Raw genomic sequence first — 17893 nt, 5'->3', positions numbered from 1 at the left:
GTCACGATCGTCGCCTCCGGCCAGGGCAGCCAAAAAGGACCCCCTTCATCAGATTGCCTTCGACGGCACAGAAGATCCTGGGCAACCGAGGGCGGCACCTGAACACGGTCCGACATCTTGCCGGAGGACTGAGACCACTGGAGCTTGAGTGCCCATTGCAAAGATCTCATCCGCGACCTGGCCTCTGGCTGTTAGGGAGAATTCTCTCTTTAGGTTGAATTTTCTAACCTAGTGAGTCCCCCAGCAGCTTTGCTGGATTTCTGGAGTTTGTTTTTTCCTCCTGCCAAGAGTGAGACGCTTTTTTTCCCACTCTTGCACATGATTTATGTTATTCCTTTGACTAGTAATGTGTTTTATGGGCTATGGGGTTCTTTACTCCATAGGGTCTCATGTGTTTTTCCTATGTGTTTTACACAGCACCCTCCGTGCAGTAACACAGGGGTGTCATAGTGACACCACACCATACACTCCATACCCTGGGACTGACTACTGTCTCCCAGGGCATGTAAAGTCACCATTGGCTTTACTAGTCCCAAATTATTAACAGAAACCAGTACAAACCATCATATTGTGGACGTACTGGTCGGGGCAATTCGATTGCCCCGGGGTCTGTTAGTCGAGGGGGCACGTCTCCGTCCCCCCTGATCGAGTTTTGGCTGGTGGCAGTGGAAACTACTTTTTATATTCGACCACGAATATTCCCCTATGGGATTTTCCCATTGTTCGAGGCTACCAACTTTAATTATTTAATTCTCATAGCCTCGAACATACCGCCGGTTTATTTAATTAATATTAATTCTCCGGTTGGTATTTTTTTTTTTTTTTGCCAAGACTCGATTCTAAAATGGCATTTGTGTTCTCTTCTGTGACTCCAACCCAAGTCGAGCCCTTTGTTCCACTTTTTGGCGGGCTTCTCCACAGAAGCCTCCAAAAGTGGTGCCACTCTGTCTGGGTACCACAGGAGGTGTGCGAGGGGGTTTAGGCACCCTGGACTGAGTTACTTTGGTAACTTAAGTCGCACTCTTGTGTGATTGGCCCAAGTGGTGAGCCACCGGCTTACCACTTAGCATGTTCGATTGACAGCTAGGCTGAGTGAATGGGGGTGTGCTGCATAAAAGCAGGGCTTTGGGGACTGGAACTTCAGAAGTCGCCACAGGACCTGAGTGTCTGGTCCCAGTCCACACAGAAAGTGATCTCTGCACCCGTGACTCATGGCCCTTCCTCACTCGAAACAAGTGCAGAAGATCGTGTCCCCAACAGACTTCGGAAGACTTGCAATGGTATCTGGAAGCATCTGAGTCAGGGAGGTAGGTTAACATACATGTTTCTGTCCTTCCTGTGCTCCGTAACACTGGGAGTAAATCCCTGACCCCAACTCACTCTGACCTGAGCTCTTCTAGCAGAACACGAGTTAACGATCCTTTCCTAGGCCTATGGAAGTGAAGCAAATTGAGTGGAGTGCTTACCTGAACTTACCTAAATACTTATTTAACTTTCTAAAAGCACCACCACAGCCCACTGTATAATTATGAAATCGACTCACCTGAACAAACTATAGTATGGAACTTGTTTGTTTGTTTGTTTATTCACTTATATTGCACGCCGACCCGAGGGTAAGAGGGCGCAGGAGCAGACAAGGATAGTCTCAGCTTAGTTACAGTGCTGTACAGTATTTACGAGTACATGGGTAAAAACAGTTACAATGGAGGCAGTGATATACAGTTTAAGAGTATACATATTTACATAGGTTACAGTAGCATAGTAAGGTTGGGCAGTCAGTTAGCAGTCATTGAGTTTTAACCACTGGATGTAGTTATGTCTGAATTGGGAATAGGATTGAGGAATCCTTAAGGAAGGCAGTAGGGAGTTCCAATGTTGGGCTGCTTTCACCTGAAAGCTATTGCCACCCATTTTAGTTCGTTTGAATCTGGGCACTGTGAGCAGGTTTGCGTTCAATGACCTAGTATGTCTGTTAGGTATGTATCTGTGAATTCTGTCGATTAGGTAGCGGGGGGCAGCATTGTTAAGGCATTTATGGGTTAAGGAAGCTACTTTTAGCAGGATTTTGTCTGTCGTGGTGAGCCAGTTATGAGTTCTCCTGATATTGGAAATGTGTTCTCTCTTAGAAATACTAAGTGCTGCTCTGAGAGCGTTGTTTTGCAACGTCTGAATTTTATTGGTGACCTGTTTGTTGGCTCCTACGTAGAGTGCGTTACAATAGTCCAATTCTGAGAGTACGAGGGCTCTGGCTAGAGTGGTGCAGCTCTGTGAGGATAGGAAGGGTTTGGATGCTCTTATTAACTTACAGGTGTGTGCCGTGGAAGATTCCATGGAGCTGGCCTGTTTGTGGAAGGAGATGGAGAGTCAATGTATATTCCTAGAGTTTTCACTTCTTTGGCTACCATGATTAGATTCCCGTCAATGATGAAGCTAATGTATTTGTGGTCCAGTTTGCTGATGTTGGGAGGTGAGCCGAGGATGAGTTCAGTCTTGTCATCATTCAGGCATAGACTATGAGAGGCCATCCATGCCTGGATGATGAGGTACACCCTGTTCACCAAGGCCAAATCATGGTTGTAATCTCCAGTCAACGGGATGAGGATCTGGGTATCAGCAGCATAGTTAGTATAAGTGATACTCAGGCCATCTAGATCATCAAACAGGGGCTTCGTGAACACATTGTACATTGTGGGGGAGACACAGGATCCCTGAGGGACGCCACACGTGATAGGGATGGGGGTATGCGGAGGTGGAGAAGACACGCGTAGATCTATTGCTTAGGAATGACTCGATCCAGCCGATGGCTTCGAGGGAGAAGTGGGCTGCTGAGTCCAGATGGTTGCAAAGAGCTTCATGATCTACGAGATCAAATGCTGCTGAGAGGTCTAGAAGGAGCAGCAAGGCAACTTTCCCATTGTCTCTCAGAGTGTCAATTTGGGCCTTCAGATCAATAAGGCCGTTTCTGTCCCGTGTTGGGGTCTGAAGCCTGATTGCCGGATGCCCAAAGGATGGTTTTGGTTCAAGGTATTTTTGTATTTGTAGATATGCTGTCTTGTCTAGAATTTTGAGCAAGAAAGGTACAGTGGTAATGTGCCTGTAGTTGGTGGGTATAGAAGGGTCAAGAGAGGGATTTTTGAGAAGGGGGGGGGGAGGACCCAGGACTCTTTAAGGTTACTGGGGATGGTACCCGAGGAGAAGGAGGCGTTAATAAGTTTGGTAATGAAGGGAGAGAGGTCTCTAGCCGCATCTTTATTTGTGAGGGTCAGGGGTCACCCCTGCAGTTTGATGGTTTAAGACTAAATTACTTTTTCCACTTCTAAGATAGAGACTTTGGAGAAGCTGAAGCGGGTAAAGGGGTTGTTGGGCTTAGACAGTTGGAGTGTGGGCTTAGAGGCAATTTTAGAAGAATTTGTCAATTTGGATAGGGACTCTTTCTTTTTGTTGATTTTAATTTGGAGGCCTGCTACTTTATTAGACAGGGCGTTTTGGACACTGGTGCACCATTGTTTGTAACGCATGTGTCTGGAGTTAAAATAGGTGTTTCCAGTTCTTTAATGATAGTGAATAATTCTTTGGTGCTGGAATTAGCTTGTGTTATTCTCTGGTTGTAGGATTCTTTTTTGGCGGCTATGATTTCTATTTTGTAGGTGGTTGTTATTTTATTGAGAATCAACTTGTTATTGTCTGTGGGAGATTGTCTCCAGACTTGTTCCTTTTTGCATTTTTCAAATCTAAGGGCTTTAAGGTGTGGGTAGAACCAGGAGTTCAAGTGTTTTTTCGGCTTGCATTTTCTAATCTTTAGCGGTGCAATGGAGTCAAGGGCTGAGGTCATGATTTTGTTGTAGCCTTCTACAAGGTCGTGAGGGGTGGAGATGGCTGGGAGTTGGTTCAGAGTCGGTAGGATGAGTGGGATTAATTTTTCCACTGTGATATTTTTCTTACTTCTCGTGGGGATAGCTGAGGCTAGCACATTGTTGGTGCCAGGACTTTGGGCTTCAAGGGCAAAGGAGAGGAGATGGTGGTCAGACCATGGTTGTGGGGAGTTAGCTGAAATGGATACTACACAGTCATAGTCAGTTTCCCAGTCAAGGGTTCTCCCTTTAATGTGGGTAGGGGTGAGTACTCTTTGGGTAAAGCTTAGCTCTGATATTGTGTTATTGATGAGGGAGGCCTGATGGTCTTTGGGGTCGTTTAGGCCTAAGTTAAAGTACCCTAGGATGTGGCATTGGGAGGAGTTTTTTAGATTGTTGGTAAGGATAGTCGAGAGGTCTTCCTCGAATGAGCCTATGGGTCCAAGGGGTCTGTAAAGTAGATGAATGGATATAGTTTGGGAGTTGGCAGTGGGCAGCTTAGCTGTGAGTGATTCAGAGGATTGGAGGTAGTTGGAGGAGTCAAGTCTAATGTTGAGGTACGTTTTGGCAATTATGGCCAGGCCGCCACCTCTAGATTGAATTCTATCTGCTCGGAGGATGGTGTAGTCATTAGGGATGGCTGCATGGAGCCAGGACTCGGTAATGGCTAGAATGAAGTCTGCTAGGTGTGTGGCATGGGCTACTATAGAGCGTGCATTGAATAGGGCGCCTCTGATGGGCGAGACAGTACTTTTAGTGTGAGTGGGATTAGAATCAGTGTTATGCACCTTATGCTTGGGCCTGGTGTTAGTTTGATTGTGCTTAGGTCTTTCAGGTGGTGGCTTGGTGAGGGTGGTCGTGTACATAGTTGGGGAGTGGCTAGTAAGTATAGAATGGGTGGTGTCTCTGGCTCGAGGCTTGTATAATTTAGGCAGTCTGGCGCGTAGTCTGATATTTCTGGCCGGGAGGCTGCATGGTTTAGACAGGTGGGGCAGAGAAGTTGTGAGGTGAGACATACTGGAAGGTGTAGAAATGCTGCCTATGGGGGCCATACGAGGGGTAAAACTTAAATCAGTGAAGGAGTTGATAAGAGAGAGAATGACTCTCAACAGTACTGAGTAGATGCCTGATCAGGTACATTTTGTTAATTGTAGGTAGTGTGAGGAGGTCAGGCGGAGGGGCTGAGCTAGGATAGGTTTGCAGCAGTCAGGGGCTAGATACCGCATAGGTAGCTGAGTACGACAGGCATGTTGCAGTATCAAGATAACGTATAGTGGCAGGCTAACAAGCAGCAGTCGAAGCAGATTAAATGCAGTTATACAGACAGGCTAAATGCAGTTATGAAGGCAGGCTAAATGCAGTTATGAAGGCTTGTGACCTTTGGGCACAAGGCCACAAACCAGCATAGGGTTGGACTTATTTAAGATTGAGGGAAGTGTTCTTGTGTTGGTTCTGCCTATTTTTGCTTGCATCTGGCTACTCACTTGTATTGCACTTTTTATAGATTCAAATGCAATTCTATTCTCCTAATGGTGAACGTGTATATATTTTTTGCGGCAGTACTTGCATGTGATTTTTATATACTTAGTGTGTAACTAAAGGCCTAATAACGGCATTTGTATATACTTATCTGTCTTACTTAAATTACTGGTGTTGCTTTCTGTGGACTCATTGTAGCTCTAGACCACTTTCACACGCTTTCTAGACTAAGCCTCGACTGCTCAGCTAGCTTCCTCGATTGGGATTGGGCTAACATCTCAGTGTCTTCCCCGTTTACCATAAATAGGGTGGCATCCCAAAATCTTCCCACCAAGGGCTGATTTTGGAAGTACATATTCACAAATGGTAGCCCTAATACTGCCCAGTGCCCTGAAAACACAGCAAATTCATCCAGGTAGTGAGGATTAGAAGAACCTTACTCCCAAAAATCATGTCCGCACATATGCTACATAGGTAGATGGCGAATCTAGTTTTTATATTTTCTTGCCTATACCGCAAGCAATGCTTTATCGCCACCACCATCACGGAAGCCAGGAATGCCGAGGGGGAGCTCGTTTGCCTCGATTTGGGAAGGGAACACATTCTAAACCAATGACCAGGTGACCGCCCCTAACATGCTCTCCTTGTCCTTCTCCTTACCGCTCGCAGGTTTGCACTGCTACCCATCATTAGCTCCAGCATGACTAGCCCCTTCTCTTATTTTGGATTACTCCACCCCAGCTCCTCTCCTGGCTGCTGTCATAGTTCATTTACTATCCAGTCTTATGCGTCAGCAGGCCCCACCCATTTTTCTTTTAACCGCTGACAAGTATAACTTCAGAGTTTACGGCAAAAGCACCCTACCAATGTCTTTAGCAGCCGCACGCTGTGCATCCCCTCACCTATATTTAGCACCAGCCTCTGTCTCTATCACAGGCATAACCTGCCCAAACATCTCTCCTCACCCTTGGCATGTTCTGACCAGTGCATTACTGCTTACATGCTTCACATGCCCTTATAGCTGCCATGTACTGTCCAAAGACCTCTCCTCACTGTTGGCATACTCTGAACAGACCCTTACTGCCTGTATACTTCAACCATCCTTATAGCAATCATGTACTGCCGACTCCAATCCTATTGCTGGCATATTCCATCTCTGCCATTTCCTACACTCTGCAATGGCTCCCCCTCCATCAAGACCGTAGCTTAAGTGTACTGTACGTTGCTCCCCACCATTCCTCAACCCACCCATTCTCCATCTTCAACACCAGCATGCCATGCTTCATGCCATGCCCCACACAATCTTTACTAATGGCACGCTTATCACATGCTCTTAAGGCCAGGATACTTCTCCCCACCCATATTCTTACCGGTGGAATGCTGAGCGCCTCGATAACAAGCCATTTTTCTGTAACTTTGTCAAGCTGCTGCGACGTCAGTGGTTCCCGTATTCGGACAATCACCTCCAGCTTCCCACCAGTCGGTCGTCTTCCATCTAACACCTGAGAGGTCAGCAGAGTGATCAGCAAAGGTGAACAGAGCTTCCACACACACCAGCATAATTAGTGCACCAGTAGCATCATTTTTGGCCCAACCCACCAAGTGAGCCTTTGTCAATGCCTCCACAGACTAGCCTTCCCTACATGACACAGTTTCCATTTAAACATTTTATTCTCAATTCAATTAATCATTGCAGAAAATAAGCTGCACAGAAGAAGTTCCTTCCATTCCCTAGATCATTTCGGGCATAACTATTTTTAAAAAAGTGTTCCTTTGGTGCTACACACAGTGGGGAAATAGTTACAATAACACCATCATTTCCACTCAAAAATAACTACTACCCCTTCTACGTTACATCCTCTTCAGTGCACCACCCTCAACAAATTCCTCTGAAGCGCATTTGAGCAACAGAATCAGTCATGATTTTGCTGCTGAAATGCACGCCATCCTCACAGTTGGGTTTAGTTGGCCAGTAAAGAAACTGCAGCAGATGGAAAATTGGTTAAAAGAGGAAAAATAGACATGGTCCAATAAGGGGAGAGGAGACAAGAGCAGGGGAAAGTTGATCTAAGAGGGAGAAACTGTTGATGATCGAGAGGACAGCTTGGGGGCCTAGTAGAGTATTGTCCAAAGATTACAAGGCTGAAGTTATCAGAGGTGGAACTCTGAGGATCACAAATGTAGATGGCACTCAGAAAAGCCCACTCGCACTCTGCAAGGAATGGGGTGCAGTAGATCAATGACCTGTGGATCGGGAACCGCAGCACTGTCAATGCTAGACTCCATCAAGCAAAGTAAGACAATGCATTACTTACCGTAAAAGCATTTCTGATGGTTGTATCTGCTTAGATTCACATGCTGTGCATAGGTCCGACATCCAGTGGTCACTGCGGAGTATTGCATTTTGTTTTTCGTAGTCGAAAAAGGGACGTCGACAAGGCGTGTCTGAAACACTATACCTATAGTGACGTGCGTTGTACCCACAATCCCTCACACGTCGAGGTCCCTCCGTTTGTATTTTTCTGCCCTGAGGGAGCCTTCTAGACGTGAATGAGTACAGAAAAGAGAGAGAGATATAAAGGAAGTCTATGTTCCTTCCATCCGAGCGGGGAGGAAGGGTGGGCGCATGTGAATCTAAGCAGATACAACCATCAGAAATGCTTTTACGGTAAGTAATGCATTGTCTTCTGATGTTTGTTAATCTGCTTAGAATCACATGCTGTGCATAGACTAGCGAGCAGTACCCGGAGTTGGCGGTGGGTTATGAGAAGGAACAGTAGAGAAAAGGTGTTGTAATACTGCCTGTCCCACCTGGGAGTCAGATCTAGAGTGTGCATCTAGACAGTAGTGTTTTGTAAAGGTGTGCACAGAACTCCAGGTAGCCGCTTTGCAGATGGACTCAAGGGGAACATTTGCAATGAATGCTATGGATGCCCCCGTGCCTCGAGTAAAGTGTGCTCTTGGCCTAAAGGGCAGTTCTCTCTTAGCAAGAGTATAGCAGAGAGTGATGCATTGAACAATCCATCTAGAAATAGTGGACTTTGAAATCGCATCTCCTTCTCTTCCTGCTGCCACCGAGACGAAGAACTGATTAGTCTTCCTCAGTGGTCTGGTTCTTTCCATGTAGAACATGACCGCTCTGCGTACATCTAGTGTGTGCAGAGTCCTTTCTCCCAAATTGGAAGGATTTTGAAAGAACGTTGGTAGTTCTATAGATTGGTTTACGTGGAATTTAGAAATAAATTTCGGGGCAAACCTAGGGTGAGTGCGCAGAGCCACCTTATCTCTGTGAACTGTAACAAAGGGGTCTAGAATAGAAAGAGCCTGAAGTTCACTTACTCTCCTGATGGAGGTGATAGCTATTAAAAAAGCAGTCTTAAGAGTGAGGTGTTTAAGAGATGCTTTGTGCATGGGTTCAAATGGAGAGCCCATGAGTCTGGTAGGTACCACATTAAGGTCTCATCCGGGAGCTGGGTCAGCTATCGGGGGGTGTATTCTCTTTACTCCCTCCATGAAGGCTTTTATAACAGGGATCCTCCACCACAACACCTTGAGTTGGGAAGTGGTGTATGCAGAAAGTGCCGCTAGGTGGACTTTAATGGAGTTAAACACTAGACCTGAATCCAAAAGGTGGGTCAGGTATAGGACAACATGTGTGGGAGAGCAGTCAATAGGGTTGATGCTTTTACTCCTGCACCAGAAGACAAATCTTTTCCACTTGCTAGAATAGCAGTGGCGAGTGTTAGGTTTTCTGGCTTCCCTGAGGATGTCCATGCATCTTTGCGGGAGCTGTAGATGTCCGAACTCTATGATTTCAGGAGCCAAGCTGCTAAGTTCATGTTCTGGGGGCATGGATGCAGAGTCCTGCCCTTGTCCTGAGACAGCATGTTGTACAGGCAGGGGAGTCTCACTGGGGGAGATAGAGACATCTCCATCAAGTGAGCGAACCATGGTTGACGGGCCCACATTGGGGCCACTAGTATCATGGTTACTTGTTCCTGGTGCATCTTGTGCACCACCCTGTTGAGAAGGGGAGTCGGGGGAAAAGCGTAAACAAATTTCCCTGACCATTGCATCGACAGACCGTTCCCCTTGGATTGGTTCTGGGGGTACCTGGAGGCGTAACTTAGGCATTGTGAGTTTTCCAGGGTTGCGAACAGGTCTATTTCTGGGAATCCCCATTGTGTGAAGACGTCGAAGACGATGTCTTTGTGCAGGCGCCATTCGTACTCTTCGGGCAGGGGGAAATCTCTGCTGAGTCGGTCTGCCAGCAGATTGAGTTCCCCGGGTACATGTAGTGATAGTAGGAACATGTCCTGTTTGAGAGCCCACTTCCATATATTCTGGGCCAGCTTGGACAGGCCTGGAGAGTGGGTGCCCCCCTGCATGTTGATGTAGTACATGGCTGTGGTGCTGTCTGTAAGGACCATTACTGTTTTGCCTTGTAGGTGTTCCTGGAAGGCTCTTAGCGCCTTGAACACAGCTAGTAGCTCCAGTAGATTTATGTGTTTGGATGCTATGTTCGGAGTCCACACTCCGTGAGCAGTCTGATGGGATAGGTGCGCCCCCCATCCTGTGAGGGATGCGTCTTTGGTTAGAGTGGCTTCCGCCGCGGGTGTGGCAAAGGGTTTCCCTTTTTCCATGTTTTCCTTTGTCCACCACCGTAGCGAGAGAACCAAGGCTTGCGAGACCACAACTAGATCCTCCCATAGTCCGCTGGCCTGACACCACTGGCTGTTGAGCCACTCTTGCATTGGGCGCATGCGCAGGCGCGCGTGAGGTACCAAATAAATACACGACGCCATCATTCCTAGCAAGCGCATTGCTTTGCGTACCGTCACCTCTCGACCGGTCACATATTGAGGGATCTGAAACAGCATGTTTTGGACCCTCTCTTTGGAGGGGAAGTCGACACCGTCCTTTGTTTGAATTAGAGCCCCTAGGAATTGCTTGATTTGACTGGAGTCTAAACTGGACTTCTTTTCGTTGATGGAGAAGCCCAACTGGAACAAAAGGTCTACCGTCTTTTGGGTATTGGAGAAGCATGTTTCGTAAGAATCCCCTGTTATGAGCCAGTTGTCGAGGTAAGGGTAAACTGGGATGGACAACCTGCGCAGGTGGGCCGCTGCCACTGCCAGCACCTTCGTGAATACCCTTGGTGCTGATGCTATGCCGAAGGGTAGCACTTTGAACTGGTAGTGTTTGCCCTCTATCATGAACCTGAGGTATTTTCTGTGCGCTGGCAACATTAAAATATGAAAGTATGCATCTTTCATGTCCAATGTTGTCATGTAATCTCCCTGAGAAAGCAGTGGGATCACTTCCTGTAAGGTTACCATACGAAACTTTTGGGGTTTGATAAACTTGTTCGCTGGGCGCAAATCTAATATAGGGCGCATGGTTAGATCCTTTTTGGGTACAAGGAAGTACACTGAATAAATACCTTCTGTTACCTGAAATAGAGGCACATCCTCTATGGCTCCTTTTTCCAGCAGTTGTTGTACTTCTTGGAGAAGGATGGCAAGATGTTCCAGTGTCATGCGACGTCCCCTCGGGGGTCTGTAGGATGGGGAACTGTTGAATTCGATACAGTATCCGTGGGCTACGGTGGAAAGTACCCAACGGTCTGACGTTATCTCCTCCCATGCAGGAAGAAAGGATGTTATCCGGCCCCCGACCGGTGTTGCATGGGAGGGGACACGAATCTTCGCGTCACTTGGAGTTGTTGGGGGCTTGGGAGCCTCTGGGGGTGGATCCCCGACCTCTCCCTTTACCCCGGCTTTGGCCTCTTTGGCTGTACTGCCCACTATTGGTCTGGTAATTGGTGGCAGGGTATTGTTGATGCTGACTTTGTTGTTGTTTGCGTTGGCCACGAAAAAAGCGTTTGTTGCCATAGCCGCGTCTGGTAGTGGGTTTAGAGATTTGGTCACGAGTCTTGATAGTATCGAACTCTTTTTTAGCCATCTCTAGAGCTTCATCCACCGCTTTCCCGAAGAGGTTAGAGTCTTCCACAGGTTTATTTATGAAAGACGCCTGTGTCTCCGGTTTAAACCCTGAGTTGCGCAGCCATACATGGCGTTTTAGGAGTATTCCCTGCACCAGGGAACGTCCCGCTGTTTCTGCCGCGTCCAGAGAGTTTTTTACAATGCTCTGGTTCACCTGGGTCCCTTCGCCAATAGTTGAAAGTAGGCAAGTACGTAAAGGCTCCGGTGCTTCCTCGGCGTCCTTGCGCAGTTTGGCCCACTGCGTGTCTGCATAGCTAGCAAGCAAAGAATTGTTGTTCGCAATTCTTGCTGAGAAGGCAGCCGAGGAAGTTACTCTTTTTGCAAGGGCATATAGCCTTTTGCCCTCCTTGTCAGGGGGTGCCTCACTGGTGGAAAGTGGTACCCCTGCCCTCTTTCTAGTATTAGATACTACTAGGGAATCCAGAATGGAATGTCCCCTAATGTAGAGCGGGTCTGACGGAGAAGGAGTGAAAAGTTTTTCAATTCTCAGATTGACCCCTCTGATCAATGCGGGAGTGGCCAGCGAAGGGATGATTCTTCTCTTCACTGAAGCTAGGGGGGGAATGGTCTGGCTGACCGGGGGTTTCTCTTTAATTACTCTTTCCACAAAGTCTAATTCTGGAGAGAGCTCCCCAATGTCCAGTTCGAAATGTGCTGCTGCCCTGCGCAACAGTGCATTGAAAGTGGGCTGATCGTCAATTGGAGACGTGTTCCTAACCGGTGAATTGTCAGGAGGATTTAGGTTTAGGACATCAGTGTCGGAATATACTGATGGGGATTGCCAGGGGTGCGAAGGTCCTTCTTCTGTGTTTTCTCCGAAGCCTTCTTCTATAATGTCTGGCCTGTCTTCCAGACATTCCTCCTGGTTCTGTCGTCCTTCATCGTCCATGAAATCATCCTCCTCCTCCAAGTATTGTTCCTCCCCAGTGAGGTCGTATACATTATGGAAGTCTGAGGCTGTGTCCACCTGGGGATCGACTAGCTTCGGATTTTTGGCCCTTGGGTCCTCCTGAGGCCCTTCTCTAGTCCTCTTGGGAGTTTGAGAGGTCTGAGTATTCATAAACCTTTCCATCCTTTCCATACAGAGGTGGAGTCTTTCCATGGTTTCATGGGGTACCCCAGAGCGGTCTGGCGGGGGAAAAATAGAGTCATCTAGCTGGAAACGGCTCGACCTCTCCCAAAGCGTCGAGGAAAGTGTCCCGTCACCCTCCGAAAATCCTTCAGGTGTGCTGGGTGACCCCCCGACTAAAGGGGGTAGTCCCTGCCTTCCTTCGGGCTTTTTCGGCGTGTCTTTCGACTTGTGCGTAGCGCTCGACGTGACTTTCGGCGTACGCTTCTTGGCGTCGGCTACATCGATCCTCGCCAAGCTCTCGGCGACTTGTTTGTCGGCGACTCGTTTGTCGGCGGAAGCTTGCGTTTTTGACGCTACGGGTGTCGATCGCTCTACGGCGGTATGCGCCTTTTGTTGATGCGCGCCCGCCGATGGTTTGGGGGCGGCGCCCTTATTTGCTGAAAGCCCAGTCGCTGGTCGCGGCTGCGGTTGCGAGAGGGGCTTCGAACCCGAATGGTCCGAGGAGGCCGCCGGTGGAACCGGCGTCTCCTTGGGCGCTGAAGCTCTCTTCGTCTTAGACGAAGAAGAGCCGTGGGTTGTGTGCTTAAGTGTGTTTTTGTGTGCGTCAATGTCGCCGGGGTGTTCATCCCCATAAGCAGGGCGTGAGCCGAGCCCGTCGGGCCGGAGACAGACGACGAAGCGCGCGAGCGCTCCTTAGAGGGGGTTTCGACTTCCGTAGCGGAGGTCGTGTTATCGCGTTCCTCGTCACTGTCGGTGGTAGCAGCGGCGGGTTAACCTTTGGCCTTCGACATCGCGTAGGCCGCCCACCTTTTAACCCTACAGTCTTTTAGAGTTTTAGGCTTAATAAGCCGACAAGCCGCGCAACCTTCCTCCTTGTGATCGAGGGGCAAGCAGCGGTTACACCGTTAATGCTTGTCCTTCCAAGTAAATTTGTCTTTGCAAAGCGGGCAAAATCTAAAGGGTGTCCTCTCCATAGCCGAGGTAATAAATCGTGATAACCACCCCAAGGGAAAGGAAGGGGAAAGGGAAAGGCATTCTCAGAAAAGAACCAGAGATGTCCCACGACCCCACTCTCCCTACTGTATATGGCCTGCGAGGCCAGGCCACGTGTTCGGCAACGCCGAAGGATCTCCTCCGCTCGACCCTCCGTCGAAAATCTTGCTCGGCGGACAACAGCTTCACAACTGCGTCGAGGGAGGGAATATGTGTTTAATATTAATGAGAAAACGACCAAAGGTCGAGGAGATGAAATTTGCAATGTCTCTCGAGGAGCTCCGCGTAAAGGCGACCAGTAGCTGGGCGGAAAAAAACAATCTGAGGGACCTCGACGCGTGAGGGATTGTGGGTATAACGCACGTCACTATAGGGGTAGTGTTTCAGACACGCCTTGTCGACGTCCCTTTTTCGACTACGAAAAACAAAATGCAATACTCCGCAGTGACCACTGGATGTCGGACCTATGCACAGCATGTGATTCTAAGCAGATTAACAAACATCAGAAATTTACATTTTCCTAGTGATAATTTAAGAGTATTTGACAAAAACAACTTTCCTTGGCTCCTACCTTGAGAGACCACCTCGTCTACCCCACTGAGGAGTCTTTCCTCCCCTGTAAAAAAGTCTCAGACTGTGGCAGGGCCAGTTTTCAGGCCCAGTCAGGGATGGGAGGGAGCCGGTGCCTGTTCTCCCCAACAGGTGCCAGAATGCATTTTTTTTTATATATAACACCCCTAATACCATACCCAAGTTCGGTTTCTAAGCGTGGATCCGGGATTCGAAGCTCTGGTGCTCTGCGTGGTTTTACTTCCAAGACCAGCGTGTTGCCCCTGTGCTATCCTCCGTTCACCTGGAACCCTTTCAACCCCACCTTCCCTGTGCAGAGGGTGGCACTACAGCACAACACCGAACAGTAGGGTCAGTGGCAGAGTTAGAAAGGAACACTGGCATCATGGAGAAGACAGTGGCCCCAGCGCCGCAGTATGGGCCAGTGGCTGCAATGTTGCAGCGGGGCACCCAAAGGTAGACAGTGACATAGGGACTTGGAAGGCCATGCTGCTTCATCAGGCCCAGCAACACTATAGAGGAGCAGCTGCATGCATCTCCAGGAAATCCCGCCTCCATACCTCCTATATATTAGAAGCCTGAGATTGTGCCGTGTTTGACACCAGCCGTTGTTCCAATACCGCAGCGGATATTCGAAAGAAGGTATCCACTGAGAAAGCCCTATTGAATGTATCCCCGTAGAGACAACAATCTGCGGGGGTAACTCCCTGAAGGAATATGAAAAGGAGCGAAGAGAGAAGCTAGTGACGTCACAAGAAACATACGTGACGGCCCAAGAATACTGGCTGAAGAGAATGCATGGATCTTACAGAAACTGATGACAAAGATAAGAATCAAGTAAACTTTCGTATGCAAAAAGAAGATTGCACATGTGCGAAGTGCTGCAGAAAATCAACTGTTCAATAATTGTACAGACGCTGGAACACAAGTAGAATAAGTCATCATAGAAGCTGGCTATATGCAGTGAATAGACTGCAGGTGAAGCCGCCAATGTATAGGAGCTGGACATCGGTGTCATGATATATGATATATTTTATCTGTATCGCGCTTGTTCACAGGTGTTTCAGAGCGCGACTAGGCAAGGGAGGGGAAACGGGAGAACACAAAACAACAATGATCTTACTAGGCCCAGTGACATTGAGAATGCGCAAGTGCATGGGAAGGGGAAAAGGGAAAAAGTGCATGGAAGGGGGAGAGTGGCAAGTGCAGAGGAGAGTGATAAATAATAATAAATAAAAATAAATAGAATGGCGGCAATAAACAGTGAAAGTGCAGCCAGCAAGTGGCAAGTGCTGTGTTTATGGAGGCAGACTGGGTAGGTCTGTTGAGTGCAGAAAAGAAGAAAATAGACTGGGTGGTTGTATGGGTACAGATGCAGTCCACCAGTGCAAGGGGTGGCCAGGAGGCAGTGCAGGAGGGCGGCAGGGTGAGCATGTACCTGGGCCAGGGGAAAGAGGGTGGCCAGGTGCACAGTGCCAAAAGAGCAAGAGAGAGCGGGTCAGCAGGGGAGAGAGGGAGAAAAGGCAGAAGCAAAGAGGAAGGTCTTGAGGTGCTTCCGGAACCGGAGATGGTTCTCCTCAAGTTTTAGAGTGGCAGGGAGGCTGTTCCAGAGGGAGGCCTCAGCCGAAGCTAGAGATCTATCCCCAGCTCGTTTCATGAATTTAGTAAGCCCGGACCCATGGAGAGAAAAGGCAGAGAATTGTGCCGCAGAAAGAATAAGCTGAGATCTTGGAAGTGCCAGGCAAGGCTGTCTTGCCTGGTATCAAAATGGAAGCAGGCAAGGTCGGTTATCTATTCTTGAAAGCAGTGATCGTACAAAGGATGAATCATACCTTATTAAAGGTGGAAGGAAAAAACACCAAGATTGCGAAGTTTTATTCATTTAAGACTTTTAAATGATGCAAGATAGACCAAATCGTGGTCTCTGTCATGTGAGCCAAGGATGGAAATAGAGTTGAGCGTCAAAGGAGGAGTCGATACCGAAGGCCTCAAGTCGATTACCGAATGGGGAGTAGACTAAGGGGATTGGCAAATAAATAAAGGCGATGGGATTGTGATAATATTTGAGTAACGGGAAGAGAAAAGGCAGCGCCTAGGAGTCACGACTCAAGGGAGTGTCAGAAGGAGATGCCCCAAATCCCAGCGGGGGTAGAGCAGAAACATAAAACGTATAAGCAGGATTACGAAAGGTGACGTCTCAAACACTTTATAGGGTATTAAATAAAGGCGAAAAGGAGATAAGGTAATCACAGTGTTTGTAAATGTGTAATGTCGACTAGTCTGAATGTTTGTTGAGTAAAAATATCCAAGAGCAATAGAAGTTGAAAAGTGGTGATTTAATCAAAGGTATAAAGTTTATTTTAACAGTATGGTAAATATTGACAGTCAAGTGAGACTTGTCATTATGGGAGACACTCCTCTTATGCACTTATGCAAAACATTACCAAAGCACATGCCCAAGCTCAAACAGTATAGTGCGGAATGGGTGAAAGGCACAGCAGATATAATGTTAATGCCATGGCCACAAGGGGGATCATTGTCAAAAGCGGTATTGCCACACATGACCACATACTTGCACGCTGCGGAAGAAATAAGAGAAAAGGCTAGCGATTTTAGAGCTCTGGAGGATGTACCAAGAAGAAAGAGAAGACCCGCCACCTGAAGAGTGGATGCTTAGTCAGCGAAAGGAGGAAGGTGTTGAGCCCTCGGCTCCCCTTACCTCCCCCGAAGCAAAAGGTGCTAGTATGGAAGAAATAGGGTTATATCCTTTAAAAGGAGTTGAAAGCTGCAACGGGGTATATTAATCCGATATATGAACCACCCGCTTACAGTAGTGACGATAACCCAGAGGAGAATAAGAGAAACTAAGTGATCTTTAAGATCATACAAGACAAAGAAGAAAGGAGTGAGCGGTCGAATCTGTCGACAGAAATAGACAGGGAGATTACGAGATGGAAAGGAGAGATGGATAAAGCAGACAAGATAGCGCTGAACGAATGGATGGGTGGACAGATATTACTTAAAATAGATGGGAAAAGTAACGAGGAAGTTAGGCAAAAAGACAAGGATGAACAAGAAAGAAAGGATAACGAACGAAAGGAGAGAGAACACTAGCAGAAAAAAAAGCAGAGAGCGACGAGAACAGATATATTTCAGGAGGAACAAGAAAAAGAAGAACAGGCAGAAGAACAAAAAGTATGAGAATAGACAGAGCGATAGACGATAGGGATAAACGTGAAAGGAAGAGAAAAGGAGGAAGCGCAAAGACTGAGGGACAAAAGATAACAGACGAAGGGAAGAAGAGGAAAGAAGGGATGGAATAAGGAGAGAAGAGGAACGAAGGCAAGAGGAAGACAGAATTAGGCGGGATGGAAGAAGGAGAAGAAAATAGATGAAGAAATTGAACGAAAAAGGAGACAACGAGGTCTTGATAACAGTCTCATTCCTAAGGAACCAGTAGGGTCAAGCCCAGAAATTCGATGGGATAGAATAGGAGAGTTCCTTCCAATAAAGGAAGCAACGCCAGCGGCATCTAGAGTTGTACTAGAGGAGAATGATTTGATGCGGCAAGCATTGGAGAAATGATCGACAAAGTCTATCAACAGTTAAAGGAAGGTAGCAAGCATGGAATTCAACGGAAGAGTGGTCAATCATTAGCATTTCAATTACAAAGTGAAGAAGAAAATCTGTTCAGTAAAGAACGTAGAGCATTATCTTTAAGTAGACTGAATCTGGATAAGGGTGAAGGGGATGATAGTCACACTAGTTGGGGATTGGAGATGTCAGACGAGGAAAGAGTCTTGTTCCGGTGTAGGAGGAGGGAGCGTGTGCACCCCTGAAGGAAGCCTGCAAATGGATAAAGAAGTGAGATGGTCTGATCTGAAACAACCTAAAGATAGGACGCCAGATCCCATAGCGTATCC

The 17893-nt window shown here is 47.6% G+C and overlaps 1 protein-coding gene across 3 annotated transcripts in view; it reads right to left on the bottom strand.

The window, feature by feature from the left end:
- The window catches only part of CC2D1A (coiled-coil and C2 domain containing 1A), a 988624-nt gene that overhangs the window by 326337 nt on the left and 644394 nt on the right, over window positions 1-17893 (bottom strand). For all 3 annotated transcript variants that reach the window (XM_069604374.1, XM_069604377.1, XM_069604375.1), the window contains one exon: window positions 6701-6832. In XM_069604374.1, coding sequence (XP_069460475.1) covers window positions 6701-6832 — 132 coding nt within the window. The remainder of the gene's footprint in view (window positions 1-6700; window positions 6833-17893) is intronic.

This window comes from Ambystoma mexicanum, chromosome 3q (genome assembly GCF_040938575.1).
Source record: "Ambystoma mexicanum isolate Mex_15411 chromosome 3q, UKY_AmexF1_1, whole genome shotgun sequence".
Taxonomy (NCBI): Eukaryota; Metazoa; Chordata; class Amphibia; order Caudata; family Ambystomatidae; genus Ambystoma; species Ambystoma mexicanum.
Note: the sequence above shows the minus strand (reverse complement) of the source record. Positions and strands in the feature narration are given on the sequence as shown.